Genomic DNA, 23,497 nt, shown 5'->3' on the forward strand with positions numbered 1-23,497 from the left:
AAGGGTTCTACAAACGACACACTCCTATGTTGTGATGATATACCCCCTCATCGATCCTTGATGTTTACAGGCAAAACACAAACTCTGCCTTTTTCTAACACACATGCACCACAGCCATTGGCTCCAGCATTGTCTGGTTGCCTGGCAACTGTCAGCGTGGCGTGGTAGCTAGGGCCATGTGGGAGAGGGGAAAGGGGGGGGGGCTGCTCTGATTTCTATCTGAATTGAGGCAGTCAGAAGGGAGACCCCTCCCCTCCAGTAGACACACACAGGACTCCATTGAACAATAGAAGCCGTGCCAATAGGCCCCGGGCTAGTCAGACAAGCCCTTGTTCAGGGTCATGTTCTGTTCATCTTGCAGTCCTCCATGACTAATTAACTTGCAGGCAACATTCGTTAGGACATCTGACTACGTCTCCATCGCAGGCATAGCCCTTGAAAAGCAACACAGAGCCCAGTAGCCCATGCAGCACCTTGTTGACCGCTGCTTTATAATAATAGAAAAGACTAGCAGGGAGCTAGAGTGGAGAGGGGTTTGGCTTGTTTGCAAAGAACAGGACTTCTGGTCCGGTTGGGAACACACACACACACACACACACACGCAAATGTGTAAGCTTTGACATTGCAATCTCAAAAAAAAAAAAAATAATATAAATAAATAAAAAGGGGCTTTTGTTTTTCATTTTAAATGGTGTGACTGATACAGCAGGTGGCAACATTGAACACTTTCAGTGTCAGTTCAGCGCAAACAAGGTGTTGGCATTAAATTGTCTGAGATGGGGAGAGTGAAGAATCCAAGGGCCTTAATAGACGCATACATCCGACATCTTCATTGTGGGTTTTATGTGTTGAAGTTGTATTAAAGTCAAAACATTAAAAGAAAATACCAACAGAGATAAAACAAGAAAATGTTTTTATTATTATTTTTGTAATACCATATATAATGCAATTGCATATCTTTGGCGAAAATAAATCTTATAAACATTTTTATGAACAGAGGTTAGCATACAAAAACCAAAAGGTGTATCTGTCCAACAGACATGGCAGACAACTTGACACAAACTGATACTGGGTTGGCAGCATTACTTAGTCAAATGAGGGAAAACAAAAGGCTCATCATTACCATGGTAATTCAAACAAACAATAAAAATAAAAAGGTCACATAATCAACAGATTTGAAGCAGTGAAACAATGGCCGCTTTTGACTTCCATGTTTCCAGGGCATCATGGCCGGCAAGGAAGCCGGGCCACACTCTGTCATTCACCGGTTCAGAATCGACACCACATGGACACCGGCAGAACCCAACCTTTGCTACAAAAACAACAAGTATGATTTACCCCCTTGTCACCCCTCTACACTTTCCCCAACCACCTCTCCCAACTTTGGTGGGATGATCAACTACACAGCAGTTGCCTGGGGAACGCAGTTGGTCTTTTTCTGCAGACTTTAGAAAAGAGGTTCTAAACACGTTTGAGCCAATGAGCCACACTTTAACACATCTTTAATAGATGGCAGTACATGCTAAATTATTAGAATCATGGCAATGTTTCATACGTACATAATAAAGTTTGACAACCATGTCCCCAATATCTGAATATGAATCAAACACCAGCTCAAGGCCTGTGAAGTCATGGCATAACAGCCACATTCCATAGGGATTGTTTCCGTCTTTGCTTTTCCATGTACATTACTTTTGGCAACAAAATAATTCCGGAACAATGCATTAATTGGCAGTCATCTGTCCAGTCAAATTTAACATAGTAAACTGAAGAAGAAAAAATAAAATACCTGGCAGTTAAGGGTAAAACAAAAACACCTGCGCGAAAGAGACATTGGCAAAACTATTATCACTTAAAGAAAAACAACAGGAAAATTCAGGAAAATCAACTATCAGACAATTCCAGAGAGAAAAAATATATAAGAGCCCACTAGTGAGAAGGCATTCAATTCAAGAAAACTATAATTTTAACAAAGAATTCATTCAATAATCCCATAAATTAATCATATAAATAAGTTGAATAATGAACCATTTGTTCTTTCTTTCACAGCTAAATAAGACCAGTGTACACTTATTTGTCTTTATAGAGAACCGCTGAGTAACTCAAAGAGCAGTTCCCGGTCCGAAGCAAAATAAAATAATAAAACCAAATAAAACAATTGTTTATGTCGCTATTATTATTCTTCAGAGTCTTTTCCAAATTCCTGATTCTGGAAAACAGTGCACTTGTTACGATGAGCCCAAAAAACTCTGGGAAATAGGAAAATTGGAGGTCGTGGCCTTTTCACTCTCCCATCAGTGGCACAAGAAATGAAATACAAATAAACTAGTTTGGCACTGGTCATGCAAACTATGCTAATGTCACGGTGGGTGTACTAGTCTAAACAGTTACTCTGAGACAAATTGTGTTTTCAATATTCTTTTGTAATGCAGCCACGGTGAAACCTAACACTTTGTTGCTGGGTGTGCGTGTGCGCTTATGTTTCAGTTCTGTCTCCCATTTCACACATACTCAACCTTTTATGAAAAGCTGAAATACAGACCGCGGCCCCGTTCCCAGAGTGTCTCCGGTGACTTCCGGTCACTGAAACAGTGCGGCACAGGCAGCACAATGAACATCCCATTTCGCAAGTGAGAGAAGAGAAGCTCGATCGCTTCCTCTTTTTGTTCTGGGCAGAAATCATAGGAGAGAGTGTCAGAGAGAGAGAGAGAGGACGAGAGCGTGCGAGAGAGAGAGAGCGAGAGAGGAGGGCCAGTCAGAGGCAGCCACAGTGAGTCACGACGGCTCCCGGAAGCGACATCACGCCACCGCCACACGTCCCAGTTCCCATTGAGCCGTGCATCACGCGCCCCCTCCCCTCCCCTCCCCTCCCCTCCCCTCCCTGCACCACGCTCCCGCTCTCCATGGTCCCAACTTCTGGCTTTCCTACAATCCCTCCCCACCTTCTCTCTCACGAGACAGTAACACTCCCCGCCCCACACCTAGAAGGTAGGCCGACATAATAGGGCCTGTGTGTTCCAGTTCGTGGTTGAACAGGACATTTAGCGAGATAGCATTTAGTCGATTCTTATTATCGGGGCGAAACGAGACAATAGCGCTGCTCCTTTTTGTGCATCCCTTGATTCTGTGAATGCGGCGAGCTGGAGAGGGAATTCAATGTGCCCTCAGGACAGCTGAGCTCCAGTGTGATCAACCGGTTGTTTGGCATAACATGCGTGAATGGGAAAGCTGGGCCAATTTCAATCACTCGTGTAATGCCAACCGCCATGGCCCAGAACTCAATGTGCACTCTGTCACACCCGTGTATGTGAGGCACACTTTAAAACACCTCAACAACTACCTATGCTAGCTGTGTGTGTGTGTGTGTGTGTGTGTGTGTGTGTGTGTGTGTGTGTGTGTGTGTGTGTGTGTGTGTGTGTGTGTGTGTGTGTGTGTGTGTGTGTGTGTGTGTGTGTGTGTTCACTTCTCGCCTTGCATAGGTTGAGAGATCATATAAACAATATACTATTAAGTAATGTTTGGAGTTACTCACAAAAGGAAAAAAAAAAATAGCTTCCCTTCGTATGAAGCTAGGATTAACTCACAAATTCTTAGCCTGGGAGTATGAACAACTGGGCAACCGAGTTTGGCAGTGGTAGGTTTTATACCATATCTTGCTTGGTTTCTTACGTGGAATACGTCCAGGATCGTGGGTACGACTATAATACTACTCTCTGAAGTCTGACCAGTGTATACACAAATGCCACCAATAAATAAAAGGTTAAAAAGGAAACGTTAAGGTTGTGGATTAATTATTGCATCTCTCGTAAAAGACTTGTAGATCAAGAATGCCTTTCCAATGGTAGCATGTCTTTTCAGCACAAAAGGAAAAAACAAAATCAAATGGCCACACCAGGAGGTTAGATTGTGTCTGTTACAAACATGCACTCATTCGCTTCATAAATATGTCCACTTCCAAGAGGATACAGGTTTCAAGGAGGAAGCATGCAACGCTTTGAGCTGGGGAACCTTTAGCCTTCCCCCCCCGTTCTGTCGTCTTGTTTTTCCAGAGAAATCCTTCCATTCACGTCATCCAATCCAACCGAAGCAGGCAGGTAATTTTGGATAGGCGTCGGTGATGTTTTCTCCGTAGCCCAGATCCCCAACCTAGAAGATCCTCCACCTTGAGTCACACGAGTCTCTATATGGCTTTGTTCTCCTTTGTGAACGATACTATTGCCATTTGTTTTTGTTTTTTTCAGAGGACAGGGCTATCTCGGATGACGGCGACGACGACGACAACAACAACAAAAAAGGCTCAAAATGGCGATCGGATAAGGAGAAGGAGGCACACCGGAGCACACGATCAGGGGTCAGGGGTCATGGTTCAAAGGGTCAGGAGTCTGATAAGGAAGAAGGAGAGTAAAGCAAAAAAATAAAAATAAAAAAGAGAAAACGGAAAAAGCCCTCAAAACACCCCTATTTTCATTTCCTGCCGAGCTTTTTGCTCTTCACCCGCTTGGAGGCCTCTGTGCAGCTGCGGATGCCCGCCAGGTGGAGCAGAGAGCCGGCCGCCTCCTTCAGCTCCTCGTCCAGCTCCAGCTTCACCTCCCGCCGCGCCCGCTTCCCCGCGGGCCGCTTGCCCGCGCTGGAGGAGGCGTTGGAGACCGAGGAGGCGGCGTTGGAGGAAGCGGAGGACGAGGAGGACGAGGAGGAGGAGGAGGAGGAGGGAGCGCGGCGGGCGGGGGCCGAGGGGCGGGAGCGGCCCCCCCGCTCCTCCCAGAGGTCCGAGTCCTCGTCGCTGTGGAAGCCCTCGCTGCCGGCCCGGCGCCGGCGGTGGCTCTGGCCCCGCTGGCGGACCCCCTCGTCCAGCGAGGACAGGGAGGAGGACGAGGAGCGGGAGGAGCGCGAGGAGCAGCGCGGCAGGCCCACGCTGCTGCTGCTGCTGTAGTTGTGGTCCTGCTTGGGGTCGCTGCTCACCAGGACCGAGTCGGGCCGCGAGAGGTCCAGCGGGGTGTCCGAGTCGCCTGGGGAGCGGGAGGAGCAGAGAGGAGGGGAGACCAGGGGAGAGGAGGGGAGACCAGGGGAGAGGAGGAGAGACGAGGAGAGAGGAGAGGAGACGAGGAGAGAGGAGAGGAGACCAGGGGAGAGGAGGAGAGAGGAGGGGAGACGAGGAGAGAGGAGGGGAGACGAGTGGAGAGGAGGAGGGAGGAGGGGGGAAGGAGGGGAGAGGTGGGAGGAGGAGAGAGGAGGGGAGACGAGTGGAGAGGAGGAGGGAGGAGGGGGGAAGGAGGGGAGAAGTGGGAGGAGGAGAGAGGAGGGGAGACGAGGAGAGAGCAGGAGAGAGGAGGGGAGAGGAGGAGCGACGAGGAGAGAGGAGCAGAGGAGATCATAGAGGCTTCTTTAAAGTCTTTAAATATCTTTTCACACCTAGTGGACACCTCACTGTTGTTACATAATGTCGCCTTTGTTATATAACGTTACATAATGATGTTAAAACAACTGCACAAAAACGCAACGCTTTTCATAGTTAGTACTGTAAGTCGTATTCACAAATTGTAAATCAGCAAAAGTAGCGAGAATTCAAACAAAGGAAATAAAAAACTATCTTTTGGAGCGGTAATACAAATTGTATCCCATGTCTACGACCGGGGCCAATACCCCCGCTACGATGTGTGACCCCCCTGACGTAGCAGTGATCCGTGAACGTGTAGCAACATGTAGCGCACACATAGGCCGCAAAAACAATAGTGATGGATGAGTTACCGATGAAAACGGCTAACGATCAAAACGGATACAAAAAAAAAAGAAAGAACATCAAGCTTGGGTCATGGAGCGGTGTGTGTGGTGTGACGGGTGAGAAGGCGTGGGGGTCTGGCGGGGTACAGCGGGGTGCTGGCAGTGTCTTACATGGGTCGTCGTGGTGCCCTGGGGCCGAGTTTAAGAGCATCATGGCAGTGGCAGCATCAATGTCAGACTCTGGAAGAGGAGAGAACACCAGGGTGATGGTCAGTGGAGGGTGGGGGCCAGAGGCAGGGCCGTAGGGGCTAGAGGCAGGGCCGTAGGGGCCAGAGGCAGGGCGGTAGGGGCCAGAGGCAGGGCCGTAGGGGCTAGAGGCAGGGCCAAGGGGCTAGAGGCAGGGCCGTAGGGGCCAGAGGCAGGGCCAAGGGGCTAGAGGCAGGGCCGTAGGGGCCAGAGGCAGGGCCAAGGGGCTAGAGGCAGGGCCGTAGGGGCTAGGGGCAGGGCCGTAGGGGCCAGAGGCAGGGCCGAGGGGCTAGAGGCAGGGCCGTAGGGGCCAGAGGCAGGGCCGTAGGGGCCAGAGGCAGGGCCGTAGGGGCTAGAGGCAGGGCCGTAGGGGCCAGAGGCAGGGCCGTAGGGGGGCCGTAGGGGCCAGAGGCAGGGCCGTAGGGGCCAGAGGCAGGGCCGTAGGGGCCAGAGGCAGGGCCGTAGGGGCTAGAGGCAGGGCCGTAGGGGCCAGAGGCAGGGCCGTAGGGGCTAGAGGCAGGGCCGTAGGGGCCGGGGATGGTAGGGGGGGGCCAGGGAGGTGGGGTGGGGGCGGCAGGAGAAAGGGGCCAGCAGGTTTCCTTCTCTAATTGGCTTTTAGGGGCCAGGAACCAGGAGACATTCACCCAATAATAAGTGCGTTATCTGGAGGAGAGGGGTAAGGGGTGCACAAGAACACATGGTCTCCTTTCTCGTATGGGTGAAGTCTGTGCCCTTCATATTTACAGTTGCAGCTGATCTTTTCAGATCAAAAGAAGTGCAAGTCACTTCTGGGACTTTAAATTATTAATGACTGCGTGGAGTCTGAGTGCCTTGACACTCAACACCGGCAGAACTCTGTCGTCAAGGTTACCAAAACCCTTAACACAGAGAGAGAGAGAGAGAGAGAGAGAGAGAGAGAGAGAGAGAGAGAGAGAGAGAGAGAGAGAGAGAGAGAGAGAGAGAGAGAGAGAGAGAGAGAGAGAGAGAGAGAGAGAGAGATAAAGAGAACGAAAGAGTGAGAGAGATAATGCTCAGACCGAGATGACTTGAACACCAACAACAAAATTAAAAGGACATGCCACAGATGTGCTGAGGATGAAAGCATAATGGCTGGCCTTTGGCTTGAATGTAGATACGTAACCAGAGAAAAATAAATAAAAAAATGGTGCAGATGGGCTTCTGAAAACCCCTGAGAAAAAGTCCTAGTAGGAATACCCTTCCCTGCTAGAAGGATCATCTGTACCTTTAAATGAGCAGCCTTGCAGGAAGAGATGTCGAGGTGGTGAGGAGGCACTGTAATAAATCACACACACACACCAGTTAGCAATTTCACAGATAAAGTAAAGCAAAGTAAAAAAAATCTCCATTCTCATGTGTGAATTAAACTCTTTGTGTGCCGGCCTGCGAGACGGGCTGTGAACGGCAGGTCTTCTGTCACTAGGAGGTGGTAGTGAGTGGGCCGGGGCTTTGCGGGACCACGCGGTGTTTACCTGGGCGGGGAGGCGGGGGGTGTGCAGAAGGCATCGGCGGTGGGGAAGTGCTGCTTCCTAAGAGCTTGGATCAGGTTGGGCCGATACTCGGGGTCGACACACCACAGAGAGCCCTTTCCGTTGGCCTGTAGACAGGAGAGCAAACAAGCACTGGAGGTCAAGTTCACTGCAACCCCCGTGAAGAAAAGGCAAACAGTGAAGCATCAAGCGGTGTTCGATACAGACGTCATTTAAACCAATCGATTTGTGCTGTAAAATCATCATTGTTTGTCTAATGTGTCAACTCGCTCCTACGAAACTACCAGCATGACAATATCGTCATGCTGCTAACAAACATAAACAACTAGACTCGCTATTACTGTGTGTGTGAAGACACGTTTGAATAGGACACAGAGGGTTGCTGGGTCAGGAGCACTATTAAGAACGTCTTCCCCCAAAAACCTATTTGCCATCTGATGTTCAGGGCAGGCAACAGTACGGATCTGTATTGGCCGATGGCAAATGAGGCTGGCTTTACACGACAACGATCTGAACGCAAACCGCAAAAGTGGCGTTGAGTTCTCACTTTTCATTCCGCGTTTAGACGAGCGTCTTTGGGTGGAAATCTGCGTGCATACGGTGACGCAAAAGTGTGTGGAATCCGACATGTTTGTTGTGGTTTGGCTGTACTGCACATGGATGTGACGTAAACGCGTACGGGACGAGAGCCAGCGTGAGCAGCTCAGAGCACACTTTTGCATTGTTAACACTTTAGACGGATATGCAACGGTGGAGCGTTTTTTAAGATTTCCACTCTGGAGGGTGGGTTCATTTTTTTTCGTTTTTTAAGCCCCGAAAACGCTGTCGCCGTCTAAACGAAAGGCACATCTTATAAAATATTTTGTCGGTTTCACCTGGGAGCGTTGTTGTGTAAATCCAGCCTAAGATGATATTCACTGATGCTGTGGCCAAAGTTAATCCATTTGAAACAGTTATTTATTATTTTTCCCGTGAAGAATCTTAGTGGTGTGAAAGAAGGTTAGATTTGGGGTTGTCTCACAAATTTGTTTAATTTATTTTGGGCTCATTCACAGATAGCGTGATGTGTGAATGTCTGAAATACTTTCAAATCGTTAATAATCAAGGTATATTCATTTCGCACAAAAGAAAGAAAAGCAAACAACAAATAGAAAAACATAGGCATTGACTAATGGCGTAGTACATCGACATTGGCCAACATTTTCACAATAGTGCATTCCTAGTGTAGTAAAGCTGATTATTCCCTTTCTGTGGCAGTTACTTGATTGAGAGAAAATAAGATTAACGGCAGCGCCGCAGATAAGAAGCCTGTGTGTCTGCAGCCAGACAGAGCCGGTGAACAGGAGCAGCAGCCCTACTACTCTGCGGAGCTCCGACGCAAACACACCAAACAAACAATCCTCCCAACCCCTGCTGCAACAAGGCAGGTCTGGGTCCAGTGAAACCCAACCCGAGTGTTTATTCAACTCCTGCCTCTTCACAATGACTCAAGAGTTAAGACACAGGGGGCCGATCACAAGGTGGAAACGGCTCCAACACAGGCTGTAGAGAAACGTCCAGCTGACGGCGTATGATACCAGTGTGATCTTACTATGTCTGGAATGGCGAGGGCTGAGGTGGGGCGTAACCTTGACTCAGATTACCAGCCGGCTCGGCTGCAGGAAGGGAAGGGAAACGTGGCCATGGCAACGGAAACCACAGCGTGTTTCGTGTGAAAAGCGTGGCTGGTCTCTCATGGCTGGCGGAAGAGCTCACGTGGGGCACCTGCCTGTCAGGCAGCCTGTGACGCGGCCATGTGTTGCTGCTGGCTGGGAAGCCAACCACAACGCCTCCCCCATGCCTGCCGCCTACCCACTCTCACATTAAATAGAGGATATAGATGTATATAAATATATATAAATATATATGAGTTATTATCTGCCAGCTCTGAGCTGGACACCACATCACGCAGCACAGGCCTCACAATGCCCGACTCTGACCGCAGAGAGCTGAAATAAAAAGGGCTATTCAATGTGACAAGGCATTTGGATTGTGAACGCTCCACAAGACAATCAAACCACCTTGAGATACGTGACAATAGTGTTGCACTGCGGAGGGACGGGCCAACGCTTTGACAGTGAAGGTCAACGAGACGGACGTGGAATACGGGTGACAAAATGTCAACCGTCATGTTTCTTTACCAGCTACCTTCTCCTTTGTTGACGCGCATGCTCGGAGCGTGTGCAGAGCCTTCGTGACATGCCCCGCCGTTGCTCCCGAGGAGGTTTGTGTGACAAGACAACTTCTGCTTTACCCTCTGCATCGCAGAGACTATAAGAAAACAGGAAGTGGACCCGACTGTGAGGGCGCAGAAAAATAGATTCCCCTGCAGAACGCCCCTCTGTCGCCTCAGTCCAGTGAATCAGTCCTGTTCCGTTTAGTTTTTGTACTCTATTGTAATTGTTGTGTTGCTGGGCTGCCCGGGGGCTACACATATAAATCAGCCTCTTGGCTAAGCCTGACACATCTACATTGACCTCTGAACTAAAGTATTGACCGAGGTGTACTGCGTCCTTACCAAATTAAACGCAAGTAAAATAAAAAAAACGATATAGGCAAAAAAGGGCAGTGCTTTGTATATTTCTTGTACGTGGCATTTCAAACGAGTCACGCTACGAGCGGTATATGTGCTCCGACACAAAAAGCCCGGTCTCTCTTTGTGCTGCGCTGGCGTTTCCTGTGAAGAAGGATCCCTGACCTTGAGTGGATTCCACCCTTATCGCAGCCCAGTCAGAGGTCCCTGCGGCCACTGTCACATGATACACACTGCAGCGCTGCATCGCACTGCGCCGCCGACACAAAGATAGCAGTTCAGGCACGTAGCCCGTTTGCCGTGCACCGCCCCAGCCAGCCAAACTCTCACAACCGCCACAGGAGTGTGTTATGGTGAACGCTTGCTAAGCAGCATTCAACTCATTTTAGACCATGGAACCTCATGCGGCCGCTCTGCGTGTGTGTGCGTGCGTGCGTGTGGTGCGAGATGTTGTCCACCTACCTTGCCCAAACTCCTCTCGACCTTGCGGAAGCATTTGTTCAAGGAGAGGTTGTGGCGGACAGAGTTCTTCCATCCCGTGGGGGCGTTGGAGAAGTAGGGGAAGTGCTCCAGGATCCAGCCATAGATCTCTTTGACCGGCAGGGACTTCCTGGGGGACTGCTCAATGGCCATGTAGATGAGGAGCGAGAAGGAGAAAGGAGGCTTTGACTTAAGCGAGTCCCTTTCTCTGCCTTTGCCGTGCGCTGAAGAGTGAGAGGAAGAGGAAGGGCCCTGGCTGGCACCGTGGTCGCCCTCGATGTCCAAGAGAGGGCTGGCGCTGGGCAACGCCTCGGGGCCCCCCAGGGTGAAGTTCTGGAGCAGGTTCTCGTGGAGCCAGTTGAGGTTGGTCAGCTCCTCGTCCTCGGAGCCGCCCGTGCAGTCCACGCTGGTGGCCAGTGGGCTGGAGGCGCACTCCGCCTCGGGCAGAGTCCCCGCCCCGCAGGCCCCCCGGAGCCCCGTCCGCTCCTCCTGCATGCCCGGGACCTCCGCTTTCTTATCTGGTGACATCCCAATAATTGGACCCATTAACCCAGGGAGTCCTAGAGATGCCAAGACAAAGGGAACAAGACAACGAGTGGTTAACGCCGCCCGTGGTAAACAATAGCATGCCCAGTAATAATCGACCACAGAGCCCCGAGCAGTCCTCCGCAGCGCCGCGCTGCTCTGGGGTCTACTGACCCCTCCTCTCCTGCACCACTTAAGAGGATGGAGAGGCCCTCCACGTCCTCCTCCAGACTCCAGCCAAGGAGCTCCGAGCAGATCCCCCTCAAGAGACGCGAACCAATTGAGGAGAAAATCTCGACGCCCACCCAGGTTTAAGCCAACCACTTGTCGAGTGTCAATGAGCATTAAAACCGTTTGTGAGGAAGGAAATGTGGCGGCCACGACGGCAATGAATTGAGTGGAGGGCCTGTGTCACACTGTGCCACTAAGTGGATGGCTCTTAAAAAGGGCCGGGGTTCCACCTGCTTCAGAAAACCGGTGGGTTAAGACCCAGACCTGGAGGTCCTAAATCACTCACAAGGCACTAGGAGACTCAAGGCTCCATGTGAGCCTGAATAATCAGTGGCAGGGACCTCGGTGAGAACCTCTTAAAATGAACCAAATGGCGGAGATAATTTGGTGGGACCGCATTAAATCCTGTGTTAAACCCAAGACCCCTTTTAGCAGGACAAATAACGACAAGATGAGGTACAATGGCAACAAGAATGTGCTGGATCTCCTTATGGGGATTACACATATTAGGAAGGTCGGTATTTGGCTGGGAAGATTGCCCTATCGTAACTTTTTTTTTTACACAATTTTACAGTTTGCAACACAAAAGAGAACCGGAAATTGGTACAGAGTGATGACCTTGTATTTCCTTTGGAACCCAGTGTGTACGGATGTTTCCTCCAACAAGACAATCCGTTGGGAAATATTGGGTAATGCAGTGATTTTGATTCAGGTTTTCAGTAACAGAGTAGGTTAACAGATTGATTTATGATTGACTAATGAAACCTCTTGGCAGAAATTACCCTTATTACAATCAATTGTGTCACAGCCTCATTAAAAGGAGGCCCATTGATATTAATACATGGTGATTGAAAGCACCTTGTAGAAACCACCAAGCACATCACTTTAATGAAATTAGGAAACAATGTTGAATTTGAATAACACCGCAAGTGTATTCAACAGAAAGCTTACCAGCTTTTACCACAAATGTTAGTAATCCTGTGTGTGTGTGTGTGTGTGTGTGTGTGTGTGTGTGTGTGTGTGTGTGTGTGTGTGTGTGTGTGTGTGCGTGAATGTGTACGTGTGTAGCGCAGGGTTTTAGTAGCTGCCCTACATAATAAACAACTGACATTTCATGTTGAAAATGAAACAAAGAAAAACGGTCTTGCATTAACATTTGCTCAATTATTTGCAGAAAGGAAAGATGAAGAGATGCTTTGGCCAATAAAATACCTCCAAACAAGGCATGGAACAGCATGCATCCCAATACAAGAAGTATAGCAGTAGAGTAGTAGTTAAACCATTAAGACAACATTCATAGACTTCTTCAGAATGTCTTTGTTATAATAAGGTCATGTCAATAATAGCCATTGTTAAAAATGGTATGGTTAAATGTATCATGAGTCATATTTGACTTTATATCATGTTTGAATAGGGCTTTCATGACTCAATCATTTGCATTATTACTAACTTACAAAAATAATTAGGCAATATTACAAGAAATTATACTACAGTCAATTGTGTCTAGTCATGGAAATTTCAGAAATTGTCTAAATTGAAACAGAACCTTATAAATAAGTTAGATGCAATACGTTATATTAACCATTATAATTTATTGATCAAAAATCAGAAGACAAAATGGACTACAGGGAATTTGGGGTTTGATTTTCCCTAGAGGCTAAAACATAGTTCTGGATGATTCCAGTCGCATCTTCCAATCCCACCACCATGCAGCCTGTGTGCTTTTACACACTGCTCAATGAGGCCAGGAGCACAAAGAGATTGCTCCTCAGCTCGGCTCAAAACAAGCTTTAATCTATGCCCTCCATGTCACCATGACAACCACGCCATCCCGTCAATTAAGGGCAGATATCCGCCCGACAGGAGAGTCAATGGGAAAATGAGTAATCCATCCCGGCTGGCTGTCACACACCACGCCGCCACTAAGGAGCCGCCCTGTAGTGAAATGCTCCCGTCAGCAGCACGGTGCGGTGGCAGCAGATGCCTCCGTCTGGGGAGGTCTGGGGGTCTGGAGATGAGGGCTGGGCCGGGGTGGGGTATGGATGGGTGGGTGGGTGGAAGGACGGAGGGATGGCTGGGGCTGGGGCCCAGGCTTGGGGATAGGGGTGGAGGGGAGGGAGGGGGGTAGATTGTCTTTTCACCAATGCTCTGACAAGAATTGGGTCAAATTCTAGATGCAGATCGCGGCGCTGTTGTGCACTCCTTGTACATGCACTCACGATACCTTGTGCATACAGAGGTGGTGGTGCAAGATGGAGCTCTTTTTGAAACATATGCGTGAATACCATGACGTGGAGAACACTCCCTAAAAGAAAACTCCCGGATTTGTTGTTGTGACACATTTGCTCAAAGGCCAGCTTCAACTGGATGTAAAAGATATAATAATGAATAAAATAACAACACATAAAATGAAGACATGAGACATAAACGTTAAAGATGAGGTAGACATTGTTGCTCCGGTGAGATGACAAATTCCCAATTAAAAAGGGCAGGACTAGGGAAGCGACTTAACTAAAATGTTCCGCTCTATGGGAACCACTTTTACTCCCAAGGAATTGCATTAAAAAAAAAAGTGAACGCCAGAAATAATTTCCATTTCAATTATCTGCATGGCCTCTTTAAGTCACTCCAGGCATCAAATCACCAATCGTATAATTAGTTATCGGTTTTATAGCTGGAAATGTAAGGGACGCCAGTGTTTACAAAGCCATAACCGTCGGTCCTGAAACAAGTCAGCATGTAGCCATGCAACAGGGGGACATGTCTCTACCTGGCCCTAACCACCACCAACCACTGAATCACCTCCGGGAACCGGGGCAGCTGACCTCCACCCGGCCCCAGCAGACATGACAGAGCTGTCGTCTGGGTCCTGAGGATACTTATCCGAAAGGCTTCCCCAAACACTAATTTAAATATCAAACGTGGGCGTGGTGGAAAAGGAGAGCGAGACGACAGATAAAACAAGGGAGCCGAGTGTTCATCCAAACACGGCGAGGGCTTTTTCACCCAGATTACTGATGCTCAATTACCGCCGCGCCGGCGCTATCGTTGCTCTTATCGGAAAGCATCAAAGAGCACGGCGGCAGGGGGATGCCGGGGATAATGGGGCACTAGTGGGTAAAGAGTGGAGGGGGAGTCGGAGCTAATGAGTCGCATTGGCCTGTTGACTGCCGCCCATCCATGAAAATACACCCAAGCCCCACTGCCTGCTGACCCCAACAGGCTAATCTGCAAGTTAAAATAGCTCTGCACGCCGCCGCCGCCGCCGCAATCATATTCATGTGCAAACAGGCAGCCTCAAACAGCAGGTGGCACGGCACATCTCACTCCCTTTTCAAACTGCTCTTTTATCCGGTGAAGCACTTAGCCTATTAAAAAAACATACAAAGACACAAGGAGGAGATCTTTAGGTTGCGTTCAAGCCCCCGCGTCGAATGCACACGGCGACGCGGGACGAGGGAAAGCAGTTGATAATAGAGGCCTTAAAGCTACGCGTCTTGGTTTAGAGGTTTATTTTCTAAAGGCACTGTACGAGACAGCATACCGGGGGTACCGTTCTAAGCATCTGTGCTCAGTTGCCACGGCAGCCAGTGCTGTAAGAGAAGCAATTGTGCACGTCTGTGCATGTAGAGAGGGCCTAATGTGGGGAGATCAATACTGGCGGAAAGTGCTGAGGGCAGCAGTCTGCTCCGCATTCTCTGCAAAACCATTTTGAAAAAAAGCACAGGGAGCGGCCAGTACTGACCTGCGTGCCTTGACACCAACTACCTAGTGCCAGTAAAGCACAGCCCGGTCCCCCCCATCATATCTACTTCATTCTTAAAACAATCAATCTGTGGCCACGTATTTTTCACAACCAAACCTACCATATAAAACCATACCAAAACCAGGTGTGCTGCTCGACAGACAATGCTTCGCAGTGCTTCGAAACCTTTCCCGGCAATAGGGTGGTTTGTCGTGACGCAGGTGAGCTTGTGACACACCCTGTTTACGAGAGTTAAACCAGTTCACAAAAACCAGTTACACCTCTGTACGAGATAAACAAAGGTGTGTCACAAACCCCTTTGGCAAGGGCTGCTATTTGGAGAGACAAGCTGAAATTAAGTCTGCCTGAAGTCAATGCAAAACGTTCTTTGGCTTTGAATGGTGGGGAGAAGGAAAGGAGTGCCTGGGAATAGATAATGGGAGGGGGTTGGAAATGCAAAAGCATGTCACCCAAGTAGAGAGACACTTCACAGCTCTGCCTCTTATCTGATCTTCGGAGACGAGATTACGACACAATGGTAGTACATGCATACGACTTTAACACCAACGGGCTACAACCAAACAGTAACACACACATTACAACATACAAGTTGTTGTGTGTCCCTCTCTGCCACACCACACCACACCACACATTACAAAAGGAAATAAATCCACAGCAAAAGGGATTGCTCGCACAAAGACATTACAATTGGTCCCGGGCATGTGTGGCATACAAAAGGCCAGTTGTTTTTGCCCTGGTAATGTTTCAGTAGTGCTCAGTATTCCCCTCACAGTTTCAAACAGAGGAGCAGGAGGGGAAGGAAACACCTCCGGTCTGCTGGGGAAGTTCGTTTAGCAAAAACAAAAATCAGACTACAGACCCAGACAGCTCCACTCTGATATCTTCGAGAGTGTGGGCATTCTGAGAAACGCTAGGTCTGTACGCAGTGGAAGTTGGAAAAAACGTATCAACTGGATTGAATTTTAAAACTTGAAAAAAAGTCACCACATTTTAACAGGCTTTCGTATGTCTCCGAATTTGATTCTTGTGACAAGCATTTAGCCGACGTGCACACACCTCACTATGGATCCTGGCAACTCTAGGACAAATCTATAACCCCTCGACAAACTAAAGGTACAATATATGATATATTTATAGAAATGTATATATGGCTGCTGATGTCCCTGTATCTCACACACACACACACACACACACACACACACACACAGTGAAGGCCTTCCAAAGTACAAGTCCAGCCACAGCCAACCCTGAAACCTTATCTCTTTGGGTCATGTGGTCAGAGTGCAGTGTGCAAACACTCTCCACCACTTGAGCGGGCAATGCGGTACGAAGCCCTGTACACATTCTTACATGAAGAACAACAGTAAAATGGTGACCATTTGGATTTGGTTTAAGTTGCATCCCATGGGTCCCGCCTTCCCGATCACCACCCTCACATTATTGCCACAATATGCTCTTTATTCATTTTTTAACTCATTCCTTCTGACTTGTCAATAATGACGTGTAAATAAAGGATGGGTAAAACAAATAAAACCAGAAGACATGTAAAAAGGGGGCCTTAAAAACAATACCCAGTAGTAAAATAAATACCCAGTGTATAACAGGAAGAACAAGCAAAACCTACAACATATTAACAAAGGTCAGGTGTTCAAATATATTCATCAAATCAGTGCCGTTACAACATAATAACGAGCGTGCAAGTGTCAACAAGCACACATGTGCCGCCCGGCTCTGTGAAATCACACCGGGGCACATGGGGGGAAAAGCCATTGGTCCGCACCACTCTATTTGCATTCCTTGGATGTTGTTGGATTTTCCATCATTGTGGCTATAATAACAACAAAATCGAAATAACTGTGAACGCGTAAAGACTGGTAAACCATGAGAGGGTCACCACCTGCATCACCAGACAAGGGTTTTATTTCCAGCCATTGTAAAAACAGAAACAGAAGCCAGCCATGGTACTGTCGGCCGGGTTCACAGCCTGCATCACCGTTTCTGCTCCAGTAAACTTTACTCAATACTCGCTTATGGGATGGAATTACAGAGAGATGAGCACCCAGATGTTTTCACAATGGAAGTCCATTTTTAGTTCTCGTAAATTGCCCTTAAGTCACCACGGCGCTTTGCCGGGATTGCTGGCCTGTATTAGACACATCATGCTCCAATAATCTGAACATTGGATGAGCCCTGGCCAATACAAACCAGAGTTGTTAAGCCGTCTATTGGACACAGTTGTTGTCATGCCAACCGCGATGCGCAATAGGAGGTCTCCCCTTGATATAACACAGTACAGCGTTTATCCCATAAATGTTTTAAAACGTGCAGCTGACGGCTTTCAAACCGAATCCCAATCTCTGGCTCCTGAGCCGGATTGAAGCCGGGTTCTGCGTTGGTCACGTTACAATCTCAATAAAGTGAACCCTGTTCATTCAGCTAGGGGTGGCCAGAACAAAGGCCCATTGTGACAACAGTACACAGACGTGCCTCCCCGGCACAGCCCGCACCCAATCAAGGAAACAGTCCCGTTAGCGTCGCCTTCAGTGACGTCTGCTCATAGGAGGGGGCGGGGGGCGGGGGGGTCGTCTTCGGTCCTCTCGCTTAGGAATCAGACAGGCAGACGGGGACAGTGAGGGGGGGGGGGGGGGGAGGTCCCTGATGACTCAAAGTCTTACAACCATTATGGAGATGTGAATCAAGAACTGGAGTAGAAATGGAGCCAGCATCATAACAGGAACGCGCGTGTGCACACAGACAACCTTAAGCCGGAGAGTAGACCCCCCTCCCTAGTAAGTGGTTCCTACTTAGCGCTGAATATCAGATCATTACTGAACAAAGTGACTCATTTGAGGCTCTGTCCACATGGTTAAATATTAAGAAATGTTGAGATTTACCTGTACCAGCCATACGGACGGACTTGCCGGATAATAAGATGCACAATAAATATCAAAGGCCCTGAAAGACACATCAATCGAGTGAACTCTCTCGAGTATGTAGAGGCTAGATAAACATAGCAAAGAGGAAGGAAGCACACACATTTGTGACCAAAAAAAATAGGGGTTCAATTTGCTACACCTATATTTCAGTGAACTCTGACTCCGGGTTAAACGAAAACATGTGGGAGTGTACCTCTTGTGCACTCCTGGGGAAACCCCCTTCTACTGGCAAATCCTTCTGGCCAAAAGCTGTGTGAATGATAAAACAATTAGAAGATGCAGCTGCAGTTTTTCAAGGTAACATTTTAAATAGATGACCTCAGAACCATTAAAGCAGAAGTCAGAACTCAAATTAGAAGGCATGCGAGAATAGAGCGTCGGCTGGTTATAGGCCAGGATGGATAGCCGTCGGACATGTTTAGGATCTGAGGCCCCAAAAGACAAGGGGAGTTCAAGCCAACCATTCCTACAGGCAGTAGACCCTTGAGGACAACTAGCTGGTTGAGAAAGACAAAACACCAACCACTTTAAAATCCAAATGATATAGGAAATTATCCTCCAACTGAATATGGCGAATTCAACTTTTATATGCCAACCCTTTTTACAAATAGAAATGCATTGTCTGTCGAATGGCTGAATACGAGTTGTATAACTCCTCCCTTAGAGGCAGCACCAACTGAAATATCCTCGTCATAAACAGTATTAGCATTCCCTCATTGGTAGCTCTATCCTACTTCTTCCATATTTAGCCAAGGTTTTCCATTGACCCATTTTCTCATATGGATCGTATACAGCAACACAGAAAATGTAGCTACATACATCAACAAATCAGCCCATGCTGTAATATAATGACTTTGTAATAGGTCAACAGAGCCACTCACACTACAAACATACCTAAAGATACATCCTTAACATTGGGTCTGCATCTGAACTCAGGTCCGGTTTTTTGACAAGATTGTTGGGGAAGAAAGCGACGTGGACCACTATCCTAAGAATTAAACCGTCATAGAAGAAACATGACCGTTGCATCGCGTTGGAGATTTATAGGGCCTGTGGAGGTCACTAGGTTATAAAAGTGGTGCTGCTAATAACTTTTCTTTGTGGTTCAATTATAAAAAATCCCTAGGTAACTACTGTGGGCTATTTTATCAAACCCAAAAGGAAGCTTCCCAACGGAGGTCCGACTAATGAGTGCTGAACTCTCTTAATGAAGTTACAGCAACAGTCGAAAAGCGTGCGGAGCGCAAGAGAATTCAGGGAACGGAGGCTTGTATTTACAGTAGGGTAAGAGTACACACCGTACTGATAAGGCTGGGTAAAGGGCGAAATCTCTCTGGACTTTTATTTTCACCCCCCCAAAAATGTTTTACCTCAGACTGTTTGCGTCATGTTCTGCAAATACAGAAAATGTACAGAAATGTGTGTACCATTCATATTCAACAAACATGCTGCACTTTGAGTTTTACCTACATCAGTACCTGTATCAGGCATTTGAGTGATGCAGCTTGTGATTATCAACTGTATTCCAAGAATGCCTTTATTGGGCCTATGAATGCTAATTCTAATGTCTTCAACTAAATGATTTGGCAAACCGAGCCGCCAACCGTTGTATGAGAGATTATGCTGAGGGGTTGCCAACAGACAGTGTCTACTGATACCGTGTCTGATGAGATCAAGCACAGACCAATATTTCCTGATTGTCAATGATTCTACAACTACTAAACCCAAACAAGTTGATATAATATAACCAGCCTAGGACAAATAACAGTTAGTCTCAAAGGGCTTCCCAGGCCTACCCTGAACCCTAGCCCCAAATGACAAGAAAATACTCCCTTGATTATCGAGAGAGAACTATTCTGCCAAACTATTCTGACCGCTAATATAACATTACGTCCTCTATAGAATATATTTGTGCATATCTATCAAAAAATTGGAAAATAATGAAATAGGCCAATTGTAGTGGTCATGCTAAAATAAAATAGATACTAAAGATGACCCAGCCTCAGAGCGAAATACTTGCTGCCCCCGAAAAAGGTTTTAAGTCAGCAAAATATGGGTTCTGTAGTTATGATGAGCCCTTATTTATAGTAATGGATGCCAGTAAAAGTAAGCATGACCTGATCTATTCTTGGAGATAAGAACCCTCCCCACTCTGCAGGCTAGAGCTCACAGAAGCATGAAGAGAGTTGGATACATGCTAAGGACACAAACAACAACAACAGATGGTTCAGACCATACGTTGCGGCAATGAATTTCATCCAATAAAAAAGAGACAGGTTAATCACTGCTGCTGATTCTTCTATATAATCCCCTTTGTTTTCAGCCTAAACATCTGTCATGGGATACAGGATATGTGTACAACTGTTCAAATGGAACAAGTCCTATACATAAAACGGTTATGAAAAATTGGGGTGAGTTTCAGTTACTGACCCGAAAGAACAGGAGGGATTCGGTCAAATGATAATATGTTTCAATATTGTAAAATATGTATGGAAATAGCTGCCTTATAAAAGAGTAAAGACCTGAACAGAAGTAACCATACCACAAAATGAGGGAAAGTTTATAATATGGAACATATTAACACGCAACATTAGGATGACATTTCCGTCAACTGTCAGAATGGATAGTTAACGTATCAGTGTTGAGAGATGTTTGAGGCTGAATTCTGTATCTGGGACAATCTTGTGATAATCCATTACATCATGTGCTTAGCTAGCTAGCCTAAGTGCAGCTTCCTAGGCTTCAATGACGCGGATACCAAATGAAACAACTTACTATTTAAGAGGTAAATCCATATCCATAGTGCGTAAACCCACTGTGCAACGAATGTTTTACACATTTAAAGTTGGGCAAGTAACTTACATTATTTTTATTAATCACATCCACTCTATCACGCGGCTCTGGACATAGGCAGGGCTTTGGTGGACCCAACTACAAGCAAACCAGCAGTCATTATTTTGGCCACAGCAAAGCTCACACACACACACACACACACACACACGCGCACACGCGCACGCACGCACGCACGCACGCGCACGCGCACACGCACACGCACACACACACACACACACACACACACACACACACACACACACACGACATATAGTGGAGACATTGTATTGTACACAGAGCTTTGTGGGGGGACTTCGCGTCCACCCCGAGTTCACGAGTAAAGCACCACTCACACACAAACGCAACGAATGCCATTACTAACGTGTTATGACGTCGCCCATTGTGCAACTACTCCACACGGACACATTGGTTCCCCTTTCGAAAAGTTTCCCATTTTGTCAACCATTCGTTTGGACGAACTGGGGGAATTCAAACTAAGGTAACGTCAACTTATCCCCAACCGAGCCCATGAGAGCGAATGTCAAGCTAGCTCAGCGACGTTCAGTCCCCCCCTACACCCAGCCACGCTGTGCTACCCACGGTGTGTTCACGGTCCACGGTAGCAACGTGTCCGTGTCTAGTCGAGGAATACAAGTTCAGCGAATTGAAAGAGTTCAGAACAGCTCGAAAGGAGACCAGGGACTGCTGGACCATGTAGCTAGCTGGCCACATGCTGTCGCCTGATCTGCCATGCTGGCTGATCCACCAAAGTCACTTGACCACATTCACCTACTTTCCGCTTAGTCGGAGAACAACGCAACATTCGGCGGATAACCCACGTTTATCTTTCTAGACGGCGAAGAACATACGTCGGAATACTCACGATGAAGCGCCCTTTTTCGTGAAGCGGTAGCGCGGAAAAACCAAAAGTGAGTGCGGGGCTATTGAGATGTCTGTCTCGCACAATGTCAGAGATCAGATCAGCAGCTGCTTCCTCCATGCACGCAGCGCGCAGATCACGGCGCGCACAGCAACGCTACCAAACCCCTCGCCGTCGCCATGGCAACAAACCCACTCCAGCCAATGAGAACCCCTCCCATTCTATATCCCCTGGCAACTGCCGCAACGGAGAAGCTCAGCGAGCGCGCACGCCATCCTACTTTGCAACGTGCAGTGTGTGTGTGTGCTGTGCTGTGCATCGCTTTCACCTTTTTTTCCACCACCAGATGCGATTGGGTTTCCATAACAAATCAGTCGCTGTGCTACTTTTTTCAGTGATAGTTGTTTAAAATGTATTCGTACAAAAATATGGTTGGGAGTCAACGAGGGCCATAGATTGATATTAAGGGGCCGTTTGCTATTTAAACCCTGTAAGTAGGCTACTAAACAAAGCCACGTTTACTCACACCAATAGCCCAGGCGTACATAAAGGACGCGCTGGCAGTGCAACCACACCCATATTCATGACGTTGACGGACCCTCCTCTGGGCCCCCTTCTAAAGTAAACAGCGATTCTACCAAATTCGTCTTTGCTGCTGATAGTCGTTTCAGTTTCATGCGGCTTATTTGCAATGCGGGCCACAAAAAAATGTATCCGAACCAGATACATAAAATGACAGACACAACTAGGATTATTTTTTAATTAAAGTCTAAATAGAAGTTGCTCAACCAGAAATTGATCAACCTGTTCGGTAGCTGCTGTTTGTATGGGAGAATTTGCTTTCCGGCTGGGGGTGTTCTCTGAGTTCAGCTGTAGAATGCAAGGTGACTTCACACCCAACTGTAATATTCACAGAAGGGTGATGCCTTAATCATGTCTGCCACTCCACGTATACGACAATCTGCCGTAACTGTATTGGGGTCGTTGTCAAGTCTCCACCATTCCAATATACATCATGTGTGGATGCATTATAAATGTTTACACAGCATTTATTATTATTACTGGACACTTGCATTTATTACATGAAACTTTGTCAGTCATCCTCTTTTGCCCTACACATCAGTGAACCAGACTGTTATGCATATCAAATAACGTAAAAATAATTTTAAAAAAAAGAGAGAAAAAAGCCTCCTCCAAGCTGCAGAACAGGGTTCAAATATGATTATTGTGAACACGGTAATGGCTTCTTACACAGGGCCATCATTCTCTGCTCAATCCGATCTGCTTATTCACTTTAACTGTGTTTGCAGGTTGCCCTTTTTTCCCACAATTTCCACTCACAAATACCTATTCTTAGGCTTAACAAGCATTATAGACTGTGCCCCATATTCCTTCCAGAATCACTCCTAGGGATGATGAAGTTGCATAGCCAGCAAATGAAAGAGGCGAGCTAGAAACAGCAATCACCAAGGTAACAGAGCCGAGTGAGGATGCCTTGGAAAGACAGACCCATTAGTCTCTGTGTCTGCAATGGTTCTAATCTGATTTCAAAACCGTTAGGCCAGAACAACCTGCCCCACTGCCCACCATTACCAGTGTTTATTATTGAAGACCACTGCTACGATCACATAACACATAGTCCACACCGGCCTGCTAATAAACCACACAATTCAAAATGTGCTTTTAATTCTGTAGCATGAATCCACAACAAGAGAGAAAGGGAAGAAGAAGAAGAAGCAGATTAACACATTGAGAGTAAGAGATCATATATAAAGCGTTTACAGGGAAACATCTAAAACACAG

General features: G+C 47.3%; 1 protein-coding gene across 2 annotated transcripts; it reads right to left on the bottom strand.

Moving 5' to 3' along the window:
* Positions 1-896: 896 nt before the first annotated feature.
* foxn2a (forkhead box N2a) lies at positions 897-21,812 on the bottom strand. Of its 2 annotated transcripts, none has more exons than XM_084470588.1 (6): positions 21,698-21,812; positions 10,507-11,084; positions 7,455-7,579; positions 7,208-7,257; positions 5,890-5,958; positions 897-5,006 (listed from the first exon to the last, which is right to left on the bottom strand). In XM_084470588.1, the coding sequence occupies exons 2-6, from the start codon at positions 11,068-11,070 to the stop codon at positions 4,465-4,467; spliced, it is 1,350 nt and encodes a 449-aa protein (XP_084326714.1). In that variant the 5' UTR covers positions 11,071-11,084; positions 21,698-21,812; the 3' UTR covers positions 897-4,464. The 2 variants fall into 2 exon arrangements, with proteins under 2 accessions (XP_084326714.1, XP_084326715.1); XM_084470589.1 differs by lacking the exon at positions 21,698-21,812 and adding an exon at positions 20,845-20,971.
* Positions 21,813-23,497: the final 1,685 nt, after the last annotated feature.

The sequence above is a fragment of the Micromesistius poutassou genome (assembly GCF_964030765.1).
Source record: "Micromesistius poutassou genome assembly, chromosome: 7".
Lineage (NCBI taxonomy): Eukaryota > Metazoa > Chordata > Actinopteri > Gadiformes > Gadidae > Micromesistius > Micromesistius poutassou.